Source organism: Pseudorca crassidens, chromosome 17 (assembly GCF_039906515.1).
Source record: "Pseudorca crassidens isolate mPseCra1 chromosome 17, mPseCra1.hap1, whole genome shotgun sequence".
NCBI lineage: Eukaryota > Metazoa > Chordata > Mammalia > Artiodactyla > Delphinidae > Pseudorca > Pseudorca crassidens.
In genome coordinates, this window is record NC_090312.1 from 11,162,726 (window position 1) to 11,182,583 (window position 19,858).

Here is a 19,858-nt window from a genome sequence, read left to right on the forward strand (position 1 = left end):
TATTTTCATGGAGAATTGCTGGGTCATAAAGTTAAACATGTTTCTTTAAAATATCCCAGTCTTTGATATTCTAGGGTGCCTTGGGTATCCAGAAGAAAGGTATAGTTAGCATATGGTGTTTTCCAAATTTGTCGTGGCCTCTTTTTTCCCCAGAATACTTCCCAGCGTCTTAGAAATAGTTTTCTGCAGATTGCAGTATGGGGAAACGCCGCTTGAATCCATTTTGTTGTTCTTTTCACGAGAAACGGTCCTTCGCTTTTAGTAATCACCTTCACGCATGTGTGGAGCTGAAGTTTCTTGATGTTTTCTGTCAGATTAGGCCTGTCTTTCTTTGTAAAAACCATTACTTAACGATGGCCAGATCTGCAGTCGGCAGGTCTGAGGTTTGTGTTGGAGAGTACACAGGCGTTCTAAACTCTACTGAACTGGGGATGTCACCAGTGGCTTATGGCTTGTCTTCCATTAGAACTTCTATCCTCAGGAGCTGGGCAGTTGAGCCACCTATAGAAAGCTTAGTGTGCAGTATACTTAAGCATAATAAGCATAATAAGAAGTGGAATAAAGCATGTCTTTTATTCGAATGTGGCAGAAAGAACACAGACTTTGGAGTTAGACTTTCCAGGGTGAAAAGCCTGGTTTTGCCATTTCCTAGGTTTTTGGCCCTGGATACTTGGTCTGACTCATTTTCTTCATCTTTAGAAAGGCATTAGTAATGCTTGTTTTACGTGATTGATAAAGTCTTTGAATGCAACATTCAAGGTGAACTTTGCAAAACATTTCTTGGAAGACAGAGGATGCAAAAAAGGGACACAGAAATGACCTGGAATTAGAATCTGAGACCAAAGCCATGGTTTATCCTTTTAATTGCATAGAGATCTTAAATGTAAGGTCCTTGCCAGCATCAGTTGCTGTTGATACCAATCATGTTACTTTAAAAAAATTAAGGTGTCTTTTCTTTAAAACAAAATCTAGGGCTTCCCTGGTGGCGCAGTAGTTGAGAGTCCGCCTGCCGATGCAGGGGACACGGGTTCGTGCCCCGGTCCAGGAAGATCGCACATGCCGCGGAGCGGCTGGGTCCGTGAGCCATGGCCGCTGAGCCTGCGCGTCCAGAGCCTGTGCTCCGCAACGGGAGAGGCCACAACAGTGAGAGGCCTGCGTACCACAAAAAAAAACACAAAAAAACAAAATCTCATGTTAAGGCAGTTGAAGCAGTAGGATATGGTCCCTAGTACTTGAAAATAGTTGGTTTTCAGAAAAATTAGAGCTAGAAGAAGCTGCATGTTGGTCCAGTCTTCCAAATTTACAGGTCAGAAAGCTGGGAACCTGAGAGGTCTGAGGGGTAGGAGTCAGAGTTAGCTGCCAGGTGACCCGGATCCTGCGTGGGGTCCTGCCTGTGCACTGTGAACAGCTGGGTCTCCCGGTCACACACGTGCAGTCCTGGGGCAGGGCTGGGAAGCTGGCTGTACAGCTGGGGAAATGAAGTGAGTACATGTGTAGTATCTTGAAGGATTAATAGCTACCTTTTGTTGGAGATAGAAATGTAAGGGAAAAAGTCATTATGATAAGTGCTCTCACAGCACTACAGGGTGAAGAGTGATTCTTTCTCAGAGGGAAGGGGAAGGTTTAACAGACATGACAAACTCAGTCTTAAAGGCTGAGCATGCGTTTGTAAGATGGTTAAGACGGTGAAGAAAAGGCAAGAGGCAGAAGTATTTTTGAGAAAGGAGAGAATTGTAGCTATTGGAATTGGCATCTCCAGAGTCACAGAGGCCAGACAGGCGCTTAGTATGTTTGGACACCATGTATCTGGACTACCAGGAATGTAGAGTGAAAGGTGGGAGAGACGCAGGTCGGCATGCTGCAGAAGGGAGTCTGCGGAAGCAATGTCAGGTGAGGCAGAGAGGGCTTTCTGAGTCTCTAGGTCTTAGCGCACAGAGAGTGACGCAGTCAGATTCATAGTTTAGAAAGGCTCCTCCGTCTTCCTGGGGCATGATCCAGTCCTGAAGTCAGGCAGGAGCCCCGGGGATGGGTTTAAGAACTGCTGCAGAGGTGGGGTTGGCAGGGTTTCCTGGCCTCTCGGGTCCAGCTGAGTGTCTTGCTGCCATCCGCCCAGGTACTGAGTGGGTGTGCAGGGGGGAGGAGGTTTTTGGAGGAAGCCTTAAATATGGGGTGTGATCCTAGAGGAAGAAGTGGATTGAGCCACAGCGGAAAGACTTAAGAGAAGTTCTGCTTGTGAAATATGCAGCTGATTGGCTCTTGCTTCCGTTCGCAGCACATCAGCCGGAGTCGTTTTTCTGAAGTTCAGGAGAAATCGCCTCGTTCTTGTAAAACCCCAGCGGCCTCGTCTTTGACTAACCTTTGCCCTCAGAATAAAACCCAGACTCCTTTCCGTGGCCTCTGATCCCTGTGCGATCTGTCACTTTATCCTCCATGTGGCCACGGGCTTTGGCCACCTGACCTCCCTGGTGCCTCTGAACACCAAGCCTCTCTCCTTTCAGAAACGTTGGTGTGCACCCCGTTGTTTCCTGTCTTTCCCCCCTTGAGGAGGAGAACTGTCCAGTCTTTGCCGAGCGGCCCCGCATCTAGTGTGGACCTTGGCCTGTGGAGGAGCGCGTATCTGTGGGTCGATGTGCCCCATCTCTGGATGTTCCTCTCTGTGACTCTCACATTGCTCAGCAGGGACGAAAGTGACCTCTCTGTGGACCACAGCCGGCTTAGAAGTACCCAGTGGAGAAGCCCACTCTTTTTAAAGTGAGCTCCTGTTTGCTTGGCTGACCCCAAGGAGAAGCCCACCAGTTCTTCTCGAGGGTTTTCCTACCAGTCACCCTCAGTGGTGATCTTCAGTCACTGATGTTTTAAGGCGCACCTAGAAGCTTTCACGAGCCTGTGCATCTCCATGTGCTGTTGTGATTAGTTACTGACCTTACACCTGTTTTCTGAGGGGGGCTGCACGTGCCAGCCGTCAGTGTGAGGGAGAATCACACCCAGCGTCCAGTCTGGCTCTCCGTGAAGTCCATGAAGACTGCGCTGCAGTTGCCCGGGTGCAGCTGAAGCCGAGTGGAGCCCCTCTCTGTGGATTCGACTCACTGCTGCCACGCCGAGCACAGGGGTTGGTTAGCAGATGGACCCACGTGCAGTGGCTGGTGGGCAGTTCAGGTGGCACGGCCCCTGAGAGCTGCAGGATGACCTCCTCCCACTTGGCTTTTGTCCCCTCCCCCTCCTTAAAGCGCAGCTTTGGGTCCTCAAGCAAAGTGCTGATTTCAGTTGCTCTTGGGCTTCCTCACAGAGAACCCCTAGATCGGGAAGGGAAGTTGTTTTTGAAGTTGTTTGTCTCATGGCCTGATTAGCGAATCCTTGGCTGATTTTGTCTTTTAAAGGTACCTCCATCCTCTGCACCCCACTGTGTCAGGTCGGCAGGTTGGTGAGCACGATGCTTATGAATACAGGTTGAGGGTCAGGAAGACCTGGGCTTGAGTCTTGGCTCTGTCTCTGACCAGCTGCAGGATCCAGGGCGGCCCTGAGCTTCAGTCTCCTTCTCTGTAAGATACGGGTAACAGAAACGTCCTTATAGGTCACTGCGAGGATTAAATAAGGTAATCTGTATGAAACACGTTTCTGTTATTTTTATCCTCCTCCCAGCATCATCAATGTGAGGGCAAAGGGAGGTGAGAATGGGCCAGTATACGGCTCTAAGGACAGTTGGAGGGGAAGGAGGAGAGAAGGGAACACTGTCTGCGCCGGTATCTGGTGAGGAGGGCATGGGTGTCACAGGATGGCTCACTTGAGCAGGCCCCACGGAGCCAGTAGGAAGTGATACAAGGTCTCCCTGGCCTCGGCCCGAGCTCTTAACAGAGGCGTCCACTTCTCGACGTGGCGCCTGGCTCCACAGCCAGGCCCTGCTGCTTCCAGGGCCGGGATGCACACCAGAGGCAAAGGCTAACAAGGGGTGGTTGAATGCTGGGATGTCAGTGACCCCGTGGGACTGGGGGGCCCCTGTAGGAGCAGTGCCAGACCGTGTGGGACCAGCAAGGACTCTAGCCGTTAGAGATGGAGCTTCACAGAGAGAAGCAAGACTGGGCTTGGTTACAAAATGTGTGAGGTGGCTGTGCTTTGTGATGGCAGGTTTGGCTTTAAGGGTCTTAAAGGGGACCGACCCGTTCCACTTGCCCGGTCCACACTGCTCGTCCCGACATCAGTGCAAGAATCGGAAAGGTTTAGCAAAAAGTCTTGAATATGGCAGTGAGGGATTGTAGGGAACGCTTAAGTGTTGAAAATAAATAATTCATGAGAAATAAACAGCATTCTGTGAGTTCCAGTGCTGTTCTTTACACCTTTAATTCTAGATGCCTTCAACATAGAGGCAGATTCATTTGACTCGCATTTATCGAGCCACCACTCTGGGCCTAGCATAGTCCATGCTCTCAAGATGTGTACACATCTAAGGGGTAACTTATGCTACACAGGGAAGGGGACTTTTATGAGTCACAGTTCTATGCAGTATCTTTTCTTTGGCTTGGAAAGTTGGTAGGTTGGTGGTGGTTTCTTGCATGGAATAGGTCCTTAGAATCATTCAGGAAGTGTTGCTGAAAGCGGTACATTGAATCTTTGCTGCAGATCTGAACTGTGAAGTGACTTACCAAGTGGGGCCCAAACCCTGAGTAGTTGGCACCTGCAGATCTTTGCTGCCTGTGCGTCAAATTCCCCCTCGTGCAGCCATTCAGCTACAGGGAGCTACAGGGGGAGCTGCAGGTAGAGTAGAGGACATTGAAAGTTTCTGATTGATATCAGAGAATATAGGAAGAATCTGAATCTTAAGGACACTTTTAATAGTCTAAAATAGCACAGATAAAGAGCTTAAAACCTGTTTCTGTGGATGACCTGTCAACTTTCCATTTTTTGGCTGCATTATGCAAATCAGATTTTATTTTAGGTTGATCATTTCCCCTTGCGTAGCAGCCTCATCCAACTGTTAATCTTGAAACTAACAAACAATAACATCTTTGCTTCTTCCTTTCATACGAGCTGCTGTTGCCATGTCCTACTTCCTGCTTGCAGGTATTCTGTGCTGCTGCTGACGTTGTAGAGCTTACACACAGGATGCTTCTCAGTGCCCCATACTTCCATTCCTCAGATGAATAGGGGCTGTGCTTCCAGCATTTGAGCTGAACGCTGGAAAAGAGAGAGAGAGAGAGAGAGAAAGAGCACACACAGCAGGCCAGGCCCCTCTAGATCTGGGGAAGAGTTTTGAGAAGAGGATTTCAGCAGAAACGTTAGCAGTTGCAGAAGCTCTCAGGTGGATGCCAGCTTGTGGGTGCAGAAAGACTGCGGCTGTGGCTTAGATATGAGGAGTGGAGAGTGTGGCAACAGAAGTCAGAGGGCTGGATCACATAGGGCCTGGCTGGCAGTAATGAGGACCTGGGTTTTATTCTAAGAACAGTGGATTCTTGTTCATCCTTCCGTGTGTGTGTGTGTGTGTGTGTGTGTGTGTGTGTGTGCGCGCGCGTGTGTGTGTGTGTGTTCATTCAGTACTTACTTAGCATCTTCTGTGTGAAGAAAGAAACAAACGTATTATCCTTGGAGAACTTTTAGTTGACTGAGTAGGGGAAGAGACACAGGTACTAAACCCCTAAAATACAAGGTAAAGAGTGGAATGATTTGGGAAGTGTGGCTAAAAATCCCAGGGTAGCGAGGATTAATATTTTTTGAATAACTTCCTTCATCAATCTTACCAAAAGCAGTACCAAGCTTCCCACGGATCCCAGTGAAGGGTTTTGTTGTTGTCGTTTTGCTGTAGCAGGTAGAAGTGGGGGACACGCAGCTGGGGAAGCAAAGGCACATGCAGTATGGATTTTCACACTTAGGCCAGTGCCTGACCCAGAGTAGGGTCCACTACGTGCCAGGCACAGATAATGGATGAATAAGTGAGCAAATGTTATAAAAACTCAAGTTTGATCCTCAGAACAGAAACTCACTTGCATGGATTGCCTGAACCCTCCTCTTTTTCGAGGAAATAGCAAGGTCACTCTCCCTTCTGGCTCCTTTATTCACAGTGCCCTTCATTATCCCTAGGATCACTCTCTGGGCTCATAACCTGATTCCCATCACAATTATACACATAGATTCTAGTATATGGGTCTTGTGATGGATAACTAACGTATTGATTTGGCTGTGAGGCCGCATGAGAGCTTGTATCACTGTTTCGTCCTCAGCGAGTTTATGAGAATGTTAATTAGGCATCGCTCTCCTCTCGGAAAGGTAGAGGGATTGCTCAACAAGCTGGAGGCTGAAGCAGTCAGGCTGTGAACCCGAATTAGGCCAATGTAGTCTTCCCTTGGCTGCCCTATTACAGGAATTACACAGAGGAAGAGCATTCGCTTTGTGGTGATTATGGGACAAATGCTTCTGTTGAAGTGCATTTTTGAAATTACCTCTCTGAATATGACTATTAAAATAATAAAAATGGAAACACTCCTTTTTCTCCCCCAAGTAAGTAAAAATTCTTTTCATCGAAGAAATCACTTTGCTCGTAGGAGCGCTTGGTTCAGAGATGCTTTGCTGTCACCGCTCCGAATGTTTCAGGAATCTCTGTCTTGGAAGCGCCTTCAGAGGCGAGGGTAATGATGCTGGCAGGTTTTGAGCACCTGCTCTGTGCGAGGCTTTGTGCCAGCCACATCCAGGTGCATAATCTACTTAATGCTCAGCATCCCTGGAAGGTGGGAGGTGTCTACCCGGCCATGTCTGTAAGAAATTCTATGCTATTCTTTTATTGTCATCCACTGTTTCCTTTCTCTGTAGGTATACTCATAAGATTTAGCGCCAAAGACTCGTGCTTATTTTCAAAAATCACATCTACCTAAAATAAGACACATTTTTCCCATTTGAGTATATTGAAAAGAAGGTGCCTAGCCTTAGAAAGTAATTCTGAAATAGAAAATCTGAATATTAACAGCCGTATTGCCACTGCTCATTTAATGTAGGTGTACTATATTCTAATAAAATTTTTTTAAGGAAGTTGCCAGAATAACTATTCTAAGGTACAAAACTAACTTAAAATGTGTAAGTTCTTTCTGTCTTGTTAAACCATTACTCGTGGTACTGTGTGGTCATATGCCTCATACATGTGTCACACACACATTTATTTAACACATACGTTTAAACTTTGGCTGTTCAGCACAATCAGGGGAGGAATTACGGAGGGCCGTGGTTTCTGACTTCAGGACTTTATTCAGCCATCTGCAAGACAAGGCTTGCATTGCATCCTTTCCTATTTGGGGAGCTGAGAATACTGAGAATTCATTTCTTCATCGTTTGTTACTTCATTTCATAAACGTTTTTTGAACATCTGCCATCTGCCAAGCACTGGGAACGGGAATTCAGCCATGAACAGGTTCTGCAGGGCCCCTGTCTCCATAGAGCTTTCATTCTTCCAGTGGAGGGAGATAAATACCATTATGGTAAACAGGTCATGAACAGGATCATCTCGGGGTGTGTAGTGCTCTGGGATATCTAGTGTGAGGTATATGAGAGAGTGACTGGGAAGCAGGAGGGTGTGCTGCTTTAGGTTGACCATAAAAGGCCTTTCGGAGGAAGGGGCTTTTATTCTGAGGCCTGGGTAAGAAGAAAGAGCCCATCATCTGAAGAGGTTAGGGACGAGCGTTCCAGGCAGAGGGATCAGCTAGTGCAGATGCCCTGTGCTTGACACAGGCGTGGCTGGATGCATGTGCATCTCTGAGAACATGTGTTGTTTGCACTCCGCTGTGACCCAGGGATGCTGCTCGGCCTGGAGTGGGACGAAAGGTTCCACGTCCTACCCTGAACGGCCTCTGATTCTTAAGGAGTTTTTGCATTCTTATGTCCGTTTTGTATAATCTTTCTGAATCCTCTGGTGGCCAGCTTCTGTTGGTGCGGTTTCTCCAGCAATCTCTCTCTAATTTGCAGTACCCTGTGTCTTCTCTGTGTATTCAGACGCCCAAGCTTGTTAGGACTGTGCATGAAACAAAAGTAATGTGTCTCCATATAAAGATAGGAAGTGCTTTTCTAGATTAACGGCCCTGCTCTTTAGTAATGCAGAGAAGGGGAAGTTGCCGTGTTGCAGAGTTCTAGGTGGGGGAGGTGTTCGACTGTTAGAGATGAGCATATTCTCCTGTCGTGGTTCATTCATCCTCCTTCCCCTCCGTCTCTCCTCTCACAAACGCATACGCTTTTGAGTTGTTCACCTTCAGATGCATGCTTAGAAACGCAGGCACATATTTTAACAACTTTTAACGGGTTGAGAGGTAGGATAATTTTGTAGCCCATGCATCCGCCACTTTTCTCTTAGCTTTATGTAGTTTCACATACAGGACATTTCAAAAGATGTCACTGCAGGTGTTGCTTGTCTGGCTGTCGAGAGAATGGCGCTCTGTATCCTATTTAGGCATGTTCTTTCTGGAGGGAGCGTTGTTTGATTGAAGGACAGTGTTCCCTGGCTCTCTTAAACACAGAGTTCTTAAAACTGCATTTTACTCAGCTGCTTTTTGCCCATGGCCAAATAGTAGAGTGGAAAAAGAGAAGTGTCACACGGACATAATGGTGGCTGTAGCTGTCTAATGTGGATGTCATTAATAACCTTTAGAAGTAAGTACCTGAACCTTACATCCTATTAGTTCTATAGACAGGTTGGTAAAAATTCAACATAAATTTCTGAGACTTTCCCTCCTGCAAAAAGGAAGCAGATAACTGGTCTCATAAAATGTTACGGCTGAAATCTTTTCCAGCCCTTTGCTCATCTGGAGTCGTTGACTCTAAATGTGCGTGGGCGTTAAAGCCCCCTCGTTAGTGTCTCTACCAGTACTGGAATCATCCTTCAGTGGTCATCACTCCCCAAAGCTGAGCTGATAGGTTGTTTTCTTCCAGAAGGAGATCCTTTTTCCTTTCTCGAAAATTATTAAAAAATCGTAAGATCTAGGAGAAACATGAGCGTGCCTTCTGCGATGGATTTTTAGGTGGCTTGTTTGGAAAAGCATAAGCTGGTTCTTCTCTTACCTGATGTGTGACAACTGGCAGGTTGTTTCACTTCCCTAAAGCCCAGGGGTTTTCATCAGAAAAAAAAGATGGCAGAAATATGTATATAAAAAATAAATGGTGGCTGTTACTAGAATTATTTTTTAAAAATATCCTTACCACAAAAGCGGTTCAGCAAAGGATAAACCCTTTGGATCCCATCTCTTAAAATGAGTGCCTATTTGCACTTATTTGCATTACTGTCTTTCCCTCCCAGTCTCCTAGCAACCTAAATGTCTTGTAGTTTCTTAACACAGATTTGCCTCTGAAAACTCGTGGATATTGCCTTCTTAAGATGAGACTGCTTTTAGTTTCAGTTCTTCACAGATACCATTGGAATACAGAACTGGGTAGTGATTTGGAGGTGGAGTTTTACTGTGAAGAACTGGGTTCAAATTCCTACTCTGTCACCTGGGCAGGTTACACTTTCTAAGCCTCTGTTTACTCATCTATAAAATGAATCCAGTAATAGTACTTATTTCATAGGGTTTTTGTAAGAATTAAGTGAAATAATCTATGTAGATCTCAGCACCTTTATGACTAAGCATTTATTAAAATGTTAGTTATCTTCCTTCTGTCCTCTGATGTACAGACCTCAGATCTTTGAAATTACTCAAACTTTGTCTCTTCCTCTGGAGCTGTGTCATAAAACATTGTGTCCTTAAATGTGATATGCAGTATCACTGGCATTAGATGAGGTGATTTGAGGTAGTGAACAGACGAGCATTTTATGTAGTTAGAGGCACATAGTCATTTTTAGGGTATCTTCTATTAATGTTGAGTGAGCCAGCTCTTTAGAGTGTATTTAAATTTTTTTAAAAGATGTGAAATGAATTTAAAGAAAAATGTTAATTAAAAAGAAGTGCAGATGGGACGTGGCTGTGAAAAAAGTTGTGGAAGTGGAAAGTGAGTGATGGGCAAGGTAGAAATAGCGTTAACCCACAGTCTGCAAAACGCTGGTTTTTATCCCAGCATCCCATTAGATTTGGGATTCGGGAGACATTAGTGTAAAATGTGATTTTAGCACTTTCTGGCTTTGTGACTTTGAGCAAGTTAGTAAATATTTCCCTCCCTCCCTCCCTCCTTTCCTACAGATATTTATTGAAGGCCTATCACATTTCCTTAGCTGAAAAATATAGATGCTACTTCACAGGATTTTTGTAAAGATGTAACTCAAAGAGATAAGATATCTATTTGGTACATCTTCTCTACAAGCTTATGCCTGGTGTAGTAAGTGCTCAGTAAACTTTAGTTCTTGTGTCACTTAGGACTTGTGGTTGCAAGTGATAGAATCCCAACTTCAACTAGCTTCTGACAAAAGGAATTTATTGTCTCACGTACGTACTCAGTCTACAGGAAGGTTGGCAGTGATATAGACTTGGGGACAGCTGGGAGCAAGGACTCAGTTGCCACCAGCACCCCTTCCACCTCTTGTTTCTGGTGCTTCGTCTCTGTTAACATCATCCTGTCTGGCCAGATTCTTCCACACAGCTAGAAACAGAACCCCTGGTGGCCCCCAGGCTCGCATCATCGGAAAGGGGCTGCATGTTATGATCCCGGTTCCCAAGCTCAGAAATCCTAGGCAGGACTGAGCCCAGCATGGGCCCTGCTCACCTGGCCAGTCATGGGTGCTCAGAGAGCAGGAGCCAAAGGAAAGGGGCAGCACCCAGTGAACCCCATGTTTAGAGTGGCAGGAAAGCCCGCTTTGCAGAAGGGGAATAACAGATGCCTGCTGCCATCACCTTGCCCCCTGCAGCTCCCCCCGTACCCTGCAGAGAGCAAGTACTTACCCTCCGTGGGCTTCCATTCGCTCACCTGAAGTCTTGAGGTTTAGATGATGTAAAGGCTGTGAGTGCACATTGAATGTTTTTAAACTTTATTATACAAGTTTATTTTTATTGCTGCTATTGCTCCTGCCCTCCAAATCTTGACCCACCCTCCAGGGGTTCCCAGACTGTGAATGGACCGTAGACCTTGGGAAAGCAGAGAGGGGCTTGAATTTATTCTAAGAAGTTAGGTCAGCGTGCCATGAGTGTGTCTACATTGACTTGTTTTTGAAGTGTAATACACACATACAAAAGGGTACATATCCTAAGTGTGTGGTTTGATGGATTTTCACAAACGAAACCCAGTTGTGTATCCAGCACCTGGGTCAAGAATCAGGAGTGACAGTCCCCCAGAAACAGCCCCCTCACCCCTGCCTTGTAGATCACTGGAGATGTGTTGATTCATCACCTAAGAAGTCATGTACAAGCATTACCTGCATCATGGTAGCATTTCTCATGTTGTGCTCTTTTAATAAACAGAATGTTTTAAATACACGCGGCATGTCATTAAAAAAAAAATTTTTTTTAACTAAAAGGAATCCTCAATTTTAAAAGCTTGAGAAGCTCTTCGGGGTCACTCTTGCTTATCACACTCCCTTAAATGTTTTCTTTCTGGCTGAAATTATAATTAGGTGATAAGATGTGTTTTGTTCCCTGGGAAGGTGTCATCCATGTCATATGTTGGCCTTTCTCCCTTCCCAGGTTGTAAACTCTCCGAGTGAAAGAATCAGATCTTAGGTATCTTATATTTTCTTTCCTGTGCATAGCTTAGCACGGTTACCAACTGACTACCAGCTTATCCATTTCACCCAATGTTGAGCTTGTGGAATGACCGTATTTATCCCCAAAATACAACTACTCAAATCCTGGGCGCACTTCGTGTCTCTGAAGGGGTTCATTGTTGATAAATATACCAGTTCGCTGTTGCTGCAGTGCTCAGCACAACAAATGCAGTTATGAATGAGATTTTCTTTAGTTCCTTTTTTTTAACTTACCAAGTTTTCCAACATCTTTCCCCCCCCCCCATTTTTCTCTTCTAGGCTCTAGACCAAGATAGAACAGCCTTACAGAAAGTTAAGAAGTCTGTAAAAGCAATATATAATTCCGGTCAAGGTAAGTACTTACCAACACAGATAACACCAATTACGTGTATTGTCTGCAGTTTTTTGTTATTTGTTAAATGCTAAGTTTCTGGAAGACTTGATACAAATGGAAAAACAAGTAAGTCAAAGAAATCCAGTTTTTCTCTTTTTTTCTGTCTCTCCTTTCAGTCCAAACCTGTTACTGCTTCCCAAGTAAAAAAGGAAAAACATTAGTTGCAATGGGTTTTATTACACAGTGAAAAACTTCAGTAGAGTTATAGGTAATTTTGCCACAAGTGACATAGGAGATATGTAAAATTCTCTTTGTGTGGTTGGTCAGACTGTAATTCGGTGGCCTCAGTTAAACACATGAGGATCTTCTCCATCGGAAGTGTACCTGTACACATTTGAAAATCCGTATTGGTGACAGGCGTGGGGTGAAAGTTAGGGGACACATGAGGACGAGGCTAAAGGGAGAGACCTAGACAGACCTGCCAACTCGAGTCTTTGCATCTGGCTCAGGGCAGGCCAGATAACCTGTGTCACCAAATGTTTTAGCTTTGGTCAGAGACTTTGTCGTCTTGGAGAGAAAAGTATGTTGTCAGTGGATAAGAAGAAATAAACCGAATTAAGATAAACAGTAGGTAACCACAAGAAATGGTAGGTTCCAGCGCCCCAGGGAGGGAGAGGCCTGCAAACGTAAAATGAGTTTCAAGGTCTCTGACTCACATCTTTTGTTATTGGTATTGCAATACCAGCTCGCTCTCCCAGAGGCCAGGTCTCTAAGAGATCAGTTGTCTGTAACAGAACACCTGGGAAGGGAAGGCAGCGGGGTACAATGGAAAGGGCATGCTCTGAGGTTGTATGCTTGTGGGTTTGCACCCTTTCTCTCCCTCTAACCAGCAGCGTGACCTTGAGCTGGTTACTTCACTTTTTTGAACCTCCATCTTCTCTCTAAAACGGGGATCGAATATTACTCATCCATAAAAAGAAATGTAATTGAGTTACTTGTAGTGAGGTGGATGGACCTAGAGTCTGTCATACAGAGTGAAGTAAGTCAGAAAGAGAAAAACAAATACCGTATGCTAACACATATATATGGAATCTAAGGGGGAAAAAAAGGTCATGAAGAACCTAGGGGTAAGACGGGAATCTTTATTCAGACCTACTAGAGAATGGACTTGAGGATACGGGGAGGGGGAAGGGTGAGCTGTGACAAAGAGAGAGAGTGGCGTGGACATATACACACTACCAAACGTAAGGTAGATAGCTAGTGGGAAGCGGCCGCATAGCACAAGGAGACCAGCTCGGTGCTTTGTGACCACCTAGAGGGGTGGGATAGGGAGGGTGGGAGATGCAAGAGGGAGGAGATACGGGGATACTTTGTTATAAAGCAGAAACTAACATACCCTTGTAAAGCAATTATACTCCAATAAAGATGTTAAAATAAATAAATAAATAAAAAGTAAAACGGGGATCGTGAGATTCCAGGGCTGTTGAAGGGATTTAAGTCGCTAATATCTGTAAACGTTTTACCACCATGGCAGTTCAGTAAATGCAATACATTAATATGTTTTATATTTTATTTACATTTATACTCACTCTTGTGATAAAATCATAGGGTATTTCCTGGTCCTCCTCCTCTTGTCAGAGCTGGGAATCAGTTGTCTCTTGTCTTCATTAAAGCCCCAGGCTTAGGGCACTCTGTAATCCTAATTAACACATTTTGTACCCTGGTTCCTGGAGACGTGTCTCTAATTTCTTTATATCCAATAAAACACTAACTTCTAATCAAGGTAGGTAAATGATATTTGTCTGGTTATGTAGTGACCAAATGGTGCTTTAAGTCTTGGCCTAGATTATACACCTAACTTACAACCTATGTCTTAGCTTCCTTCTAATGAACTCCGATGAGGTGGTAGCCCTTAACAGGGGATGTGAGTGGGTTAAATAACTGGAAGATGGCACAAGGGGCTTCTGAGGTGCTGGTATCGTTCTGTTTCTTAATTTGGAGGGTATTACATAGGTAAGTCTATTTTTTGATAATTCATCAAATGCTACGCTTAGGATTTATGTACTCCTCTATATGTATGTGTGTGTGTTATGCTTTATAGACAAGTAGGTTCATTGAAGCATTGACTGTGATTTGGTAAAACAGAAAACGGAGATTCGTTAAATAAACAATAGTGTATCTATATAATAGAACACTAGACAGACTTTATAAAAAAGGAACTTAGGTGTAGCATAGATCTAAGTTTAAATCCTAGCTTTGTCACTGCTTGTTAAAGTAAATTATTTAACTTCCCTGAGTCTTGGACTTCCCTGGTGGTCCAGTGCGTAAGACCCCACACTCCCAATGCAGGGGGCCCAGGTTCGATCCCAGGTCGAGGAAGAAGTCCTCATGCTGCATGCAACGAAGATCCCGCGTGCTGCAGCTAAGACCTGGTGCAGCCAAAATAAATAACTAAGTAAGTAAGTAAGTAAGTAAATAAGTAAATAATGACTTCCATGAGTCTTAAATTGCCTCACCATAAAATGAGAAAATAATATCTAATTTACAGGGTATCGTATGGACAAAATGAGGGACTATTTAAGGCCCCTGACACACTGCCTGCCACGCAGTACATGCTTAACACATAGTAGATGAGAAAAAATGGCAGGTAGGTCAATAGCATGGGTGCTTTCTCTATATTAATTCAGTCTTTCTGTAAGTAATGTTGGACCAGTCTGATTTTATAAAGAGCTTAATGAGCCATTATCTGCCTAAGGAGGAAATGTCAGTTCTCCATGATGGTATGGTTTCTGCCTGTGAGTCACAGAGGGAGACTCTGGTTTACAGCTGTGAGGCGCTGCCACATTTACTCTGCTCGGGGCTCCATGTGACTTTCTTTTCCAAGTGTCCTTACTCAAGACACATTTCTTGCCTTGGCCTCAATGACCACGTCATTCAGCAGCTCACACAGAGGCTCTTGTGCTTGGGGATGTGCTTCTTTAAAGCATTTCCTTGGTCCCAGCTGTCCTGGACGTGGCAGTGGGGAGAGGTTGTCCCTGTGTGTATGTAAGGTGGCGAGTTGAAGGGGGGGTGAGGGCAGAGTTTGGCTGCCATTTCCTCTCCCAGATGCTACTCTCCTGTAGTTGGGGAGACCGCAGCTGACTGAGCTTTGAATCCCCCCCAAAGGTTTCCCCTTTGAAACCTGGATTCAGGGTTGTTGTGTGTACTTTGCCCTAGGTCTGCACTAGCCAGTCACACATGGCTTTTTTAATTTAAAATAATTAAAATAAAATTTAAAGTTCAGGCCCTGCATCTCAGTAGCCACATTTTGAGTCCTCGGTAGTCATGTGTGACTGTGGCTACAGCACTGGGGGGTGCAGACACAGGGTGTCTCCGTCATCACAGGAAGTTCTGTGGCTGTAGAGCACACAGCCCGTAGTATTGTAATTGTTAGCCTGTCTCTCTCGCATTAGACCGTGAGTCTCAATCCTGGCTTTTCATTAAAATCATCTGAAGAGGGAATTTCCTGGTGGTCCAGTGGGTAGACTCCACACTTTCACTGCCAAGGGCGCAGGTTCAGTCCCTGGTCGGGGAACTAAGATCCCACAACCTGCGCCATGCAACCTAAAAATAAAGTAATGAAATAAAATCACCTGAAGAGCTCTTAGAATACAAAAACAAGGATTCCCCGAGCCCTCACACTCCAAGAGTAGCTCCAGAGTAGGGTCCAGTAGTGGGATTACAAGAGTGTTACTCCCCAGGTGACTCTAAATGCAGCTAGAGTTGAGGACTGCATCAGTGGCCTGGGAACTCCTTGAGGAGGGCCGGTTCATCTTTGTATTATTTTGTGAATTTGCCAACCTAGTTTATTAGCTTAGCAAATATTTATTGAGCACCTATTACATGCTACTGTTCTGGGTGTTGGGTATATTAGACAAATCAGACAGACTCTCTGCCTTTATGATAATTTTGCAGTCCTGTGGGAGAGAGAGCTGTTAATCAGATCATCAAGCTGGAAAGTAGCTAGAGTTAGAAACTGGCAAGTACTACGGAGGAAAGCTTGCCGGGTACAAAGAAGAAATCTGATGTAGTTTGAGGAGCGTACTAAGGGGAATGTCTCTGGGGGACGTGACATTCATTGGGTGTTCATGCTGTGCTAAGATAAGCCCATCAAGCCTTTGAGGTAAGTCTACCATTATCTCCAGTTTATAGATGATGAAGCCGAAGCATAAAGAGCCAGACTATGTTGTCCAGGATGCGCAGCTAGCAAGGAATGGAAGGAGAGCCTAGCTGACTCCAGCTTTGCTGTTTGCGGCTGCCGTGGACGTGTCTTCTACCTGACACTTGGCCAGGGCTCAACAAGCATGGAATGAATTGCCGCGTATCAGCTGGATGGGTCCCCAGGAAGCTTTCTGTCAGTGGCTGTTAAATATTCACTAGTCATGAATATTCATGAATGAATCCATCACAGGTACCCTCCCAGCAGTGTAATCCGTGGGATGACTTTGTGGTTCCCAGATAGGGGCCACAATAGCAGGTATCATTCCTGTGCCCTGGAAGTGTGGGGGTAAACTCAGATCTCAGCGACTGCTGGGGCCTGATAGGGTTTCTGCAGTCACCAATGATTGCAGTATACCCAGGTTTTTGATCAGCCGGTGTGGGCAGCACTGTGATATTTAATTCTTAAAAAATAGCAAGATGAGTAAAACAGTGATGTTGCAGATCTTTCCATGACACATGCTCGGTGGAATCCAGGTCATTCCCGTCCAAGGGCTTTTTGACCTCTTCCAAAGAAGCCACAAGAGGCTGAACCCTGGTATCTGTTTCCCAGTGTGTTTTCATAATTTTCTTGTTTTCTCACAGTGCTTATGACACAAAACCCGTCTGATGTTCTTTAGAAATTTAAGAAGCATTTCTATATTTCTAGTTTGAGAATACCAACCACCCACCTCCCCAGAATGATTTGAAAGATGGTGGAGAATGGTGAAAGGTCTTACTCTTAAAATGTATTTATTATTTTTGCACATAAGCTTTGTCAGTATTAATTAGTAAATGGTATAATAAGAGAAATTTTATTGGAAAAACAAATTATCTCCCTTCAAGCCCTTTAGTTTGAAATGGCTTTGGGAATTTGTCTCTTTCTCTTACTTGTCCCCACTGTGTATGAGGAGATTTTAAAAAACAGAAAAAAACTGAATTCTGTGAGCTACTTGGATCAAGGGGAAATTTTCCAAGCCATTCAGTTTTCCTGTGTTGTTTCTAAGTTTCGAAGTCTTAACAATATTAAACTGTGAAATATATTGTCATTTAGAAAGTTCTTCTTGGTGAATGTGTTCCTTCCCTCCTTCCTCGTCTCTCTCCCTGATATATGTTTAAAACAGCTAGTAGTTTCTTGAACATCGTAGAGGTTTTAAAGTATGTTGCAATTGTTTGGGACTTTTTCTTTCAAAAGAGGGAGCCTAATTCTCTTTGCCTTGAATGTATGCCAGACTTACAACTCTCCTCTAATGAAGAGAGTGTAATAGCAGTGATGCCATGTGATTTCCAAGGCCAGTTCATAAAAGAGATGGCTTCCACCTAGGTCCCCCCAACCCCTTCATTTGTTTTGGAGGAAGCCAGCCACCATGTTGTGAGGACACTCAAGCAGCCCTGTGGAGAGAGATCTTCTGCCCAAAACCACCACTAAAGAGCATCTGCTAGCCCCAAACCTTCAGGTGACTGCAGCCCTAGCTGGCATCTTGCTCTCCGTCTTTGAGTGAGACCTGAGGTCAGAACAGTAGAGGTAGGGCTGGCAGTCATAGGATTTCTGCCCCTGCGAGCAGGGGCATGTGTATGCATGTGGTGGGTCCAGTGTAGGTCAGTGTGTGTCTCTAGAGAAAAAAGAGCTTACTGCATCTCAGTGCTGTTGAAAAAGAAAGCGATAAACCCTATAACTTCTGTAAAATGGAAGAGTCATGTTCATTGTAAGCATGGGGGTACCAAATTTGTTCTTCTATCAAATGACTTAGTTGAGTTGAATTCGTTAATCTTTTTGAACAGATATACTATTATTATCTAAACACACACACACGTACACTTTTCCTTGGCAGTAAAGACCCAGGATATTCCTGCTACTGGGGCTTTTTCTGTGATTGAAAAAATAATAAATTTTTTTGCACAAATCAAAATGTGTAATTTATTACTATATGTGGCTTCCTTAAAATTTATGCCAAGATATATTTGGAATACATTTTAGCTTATTAGTGACACATGGTGCCCATTAGAAATCTCTGTAACATTGTTAGTCTGAAAGTTTGGATTCTAAAATCCTTTAATTTTAGCGAATACAAAAATGACAGTGGTATGTAATTTGATTACAAGTATATGATATTTCTGAAATACAGCTGGATTGTCATAAATGGTTCCATAACCTTTTCACGTCAGGAAAGGAAGCCCTTGGCTTTCTCACTGCCTTCTCTTTTATTCCCCTTTCATTTTCAGTTAGAATTACGTAGTGAGTGGTTTTACAAGAACATTTGTGTTATTTAAAGCAAAATTGAAGTGTGATGTTCACCCCATATTTTCATTTTGATAATTTATTTTAAGAAATAGCTCATTGTGTATGATGAAATCTAAGATTTTAAAGGTAAAGTGCTAAATTCATCATTGTACAGGAAGGGAATGTTTTTGCATCCAAGTAATTTCACTTCAGCGACTTTTTTAGTTAACATTTCAAATTTAAAGGTATAGTGTGAAGTGAATTCTAAGTAGAGTTGGTAATTAAGTTTAGAGTCTTAATTGTAATGGTATTTTTAATCCTGTGGTTTTCAGTGGGAAGAAAAGTTTTCTTAACAAGGATGAATACAGATAAAATAGATTAGAACTTTAATGGAAAGAATGTCAAGAGGTATACAGAGAACATAGTCTGTGTTTAGAAAATTTTCTCCTTTTTGCTGTTTTCCCAGTTTGTGGATGAAAATCTGATCTTTTTTAAAAAAATTTTTTGAATTAAAGTGAGCTTGTTATAAATAAGTAAGTAAATAAATAAATAAATCTAAGCCCTAAGAAGTAGAAGGCTTTAGATAGAAATACTGTAAATACTCTTGGCGGTGGTTGTAGTGATTTAAGCAAAGTCTAAACAAATTACTTTGGGCCTTCAAGGCATTTTGCATTCTTGTGGATCCATCATTACTTCTTAAGAGATGAAAACAAATCAAAATGATGGGTTCCTTCAGAATGGTCAAGGAAGGACGCTTTTCCAAAAGGGGGTATACTTATCCAGGAGAGAGTATTACTCCTCAAATTATGTGGGATAAAACCAGAGGGATTTTTTCAACTGCCTTTAGAAAATTGAAGTCTCTTTCCAGAATAATCTTATAACTCCAGGCTCTTTGGGAATTGACAGTTTTTGTATTCAAGGCTCAAACACTCTGTGACTGGAAATCAGAGGCTGTCTGGGGTGTGTGTGTGTGCGCGTATGTATGCACTTCCTCCGTTTTGCCCGTCTGGAATGAGTGTTCTCACTTTTAAAATGAATTAATATTTTATAATGTTTGCTTGCAATTTATGGGAGCATGCTTCATGAGAAAGTAACTCATTTTAAATGAAATTGGGAGCACTCATTCCACAACCAGTAGTTTGGGGTTTTTTTAAAGCAAAAATAGTCTGTTAAAGGTGACTATAAAAAACATGTTTCTGTACCTTAATGGTCCAATTTTGATAGAAGTAATAAATTATAGCCACCATTTGTTGAGTGCCTACTATATGCCAGGTGCCTGTTGTCACTTAATCATCTCAACAGTCCTGCATGGAAGACATTATCATCCCCAATTTAGGGGTGAAGGAACCTGGTTTAAATTACTGACACAGCTAGTAAGCTTAAGTTTAAACCTGGCTTAAATTACTTAAATTACAGCTCGTCAGTAGCTACAAGTTTT

At 43.7% G+C, this 19,858-nt stretch overlaps 1 protein-coding gene across 13 annotated transcripts in view; it reads left to right on the forward strand.

Annotated features, from left to right (window-relative positions):
• ASAP1 (ArfGAP with SH3 domain, ankyrin repeat and PH domain 1) overlaps positions 1–19,858 on the forward strand; it is a 350,901-nt gene that overhangs the window by 192,026 nt on the left and 139,017 nt on the right. For all 13 annotated transcript variants that reach the window (XM_067711252.1, XM_067711247.1, XM_067711248.1 and 10 more), the window contains one exon: positions 11,909–11,981. In XM_067711252.1, the coding sequence (XP_067567353.1) occupies positions 11,909–11,981 (73 nt within the window). The remainder of the gene's footprint in view (positions 1–11,908; positions 11,982–19,858) is intronic.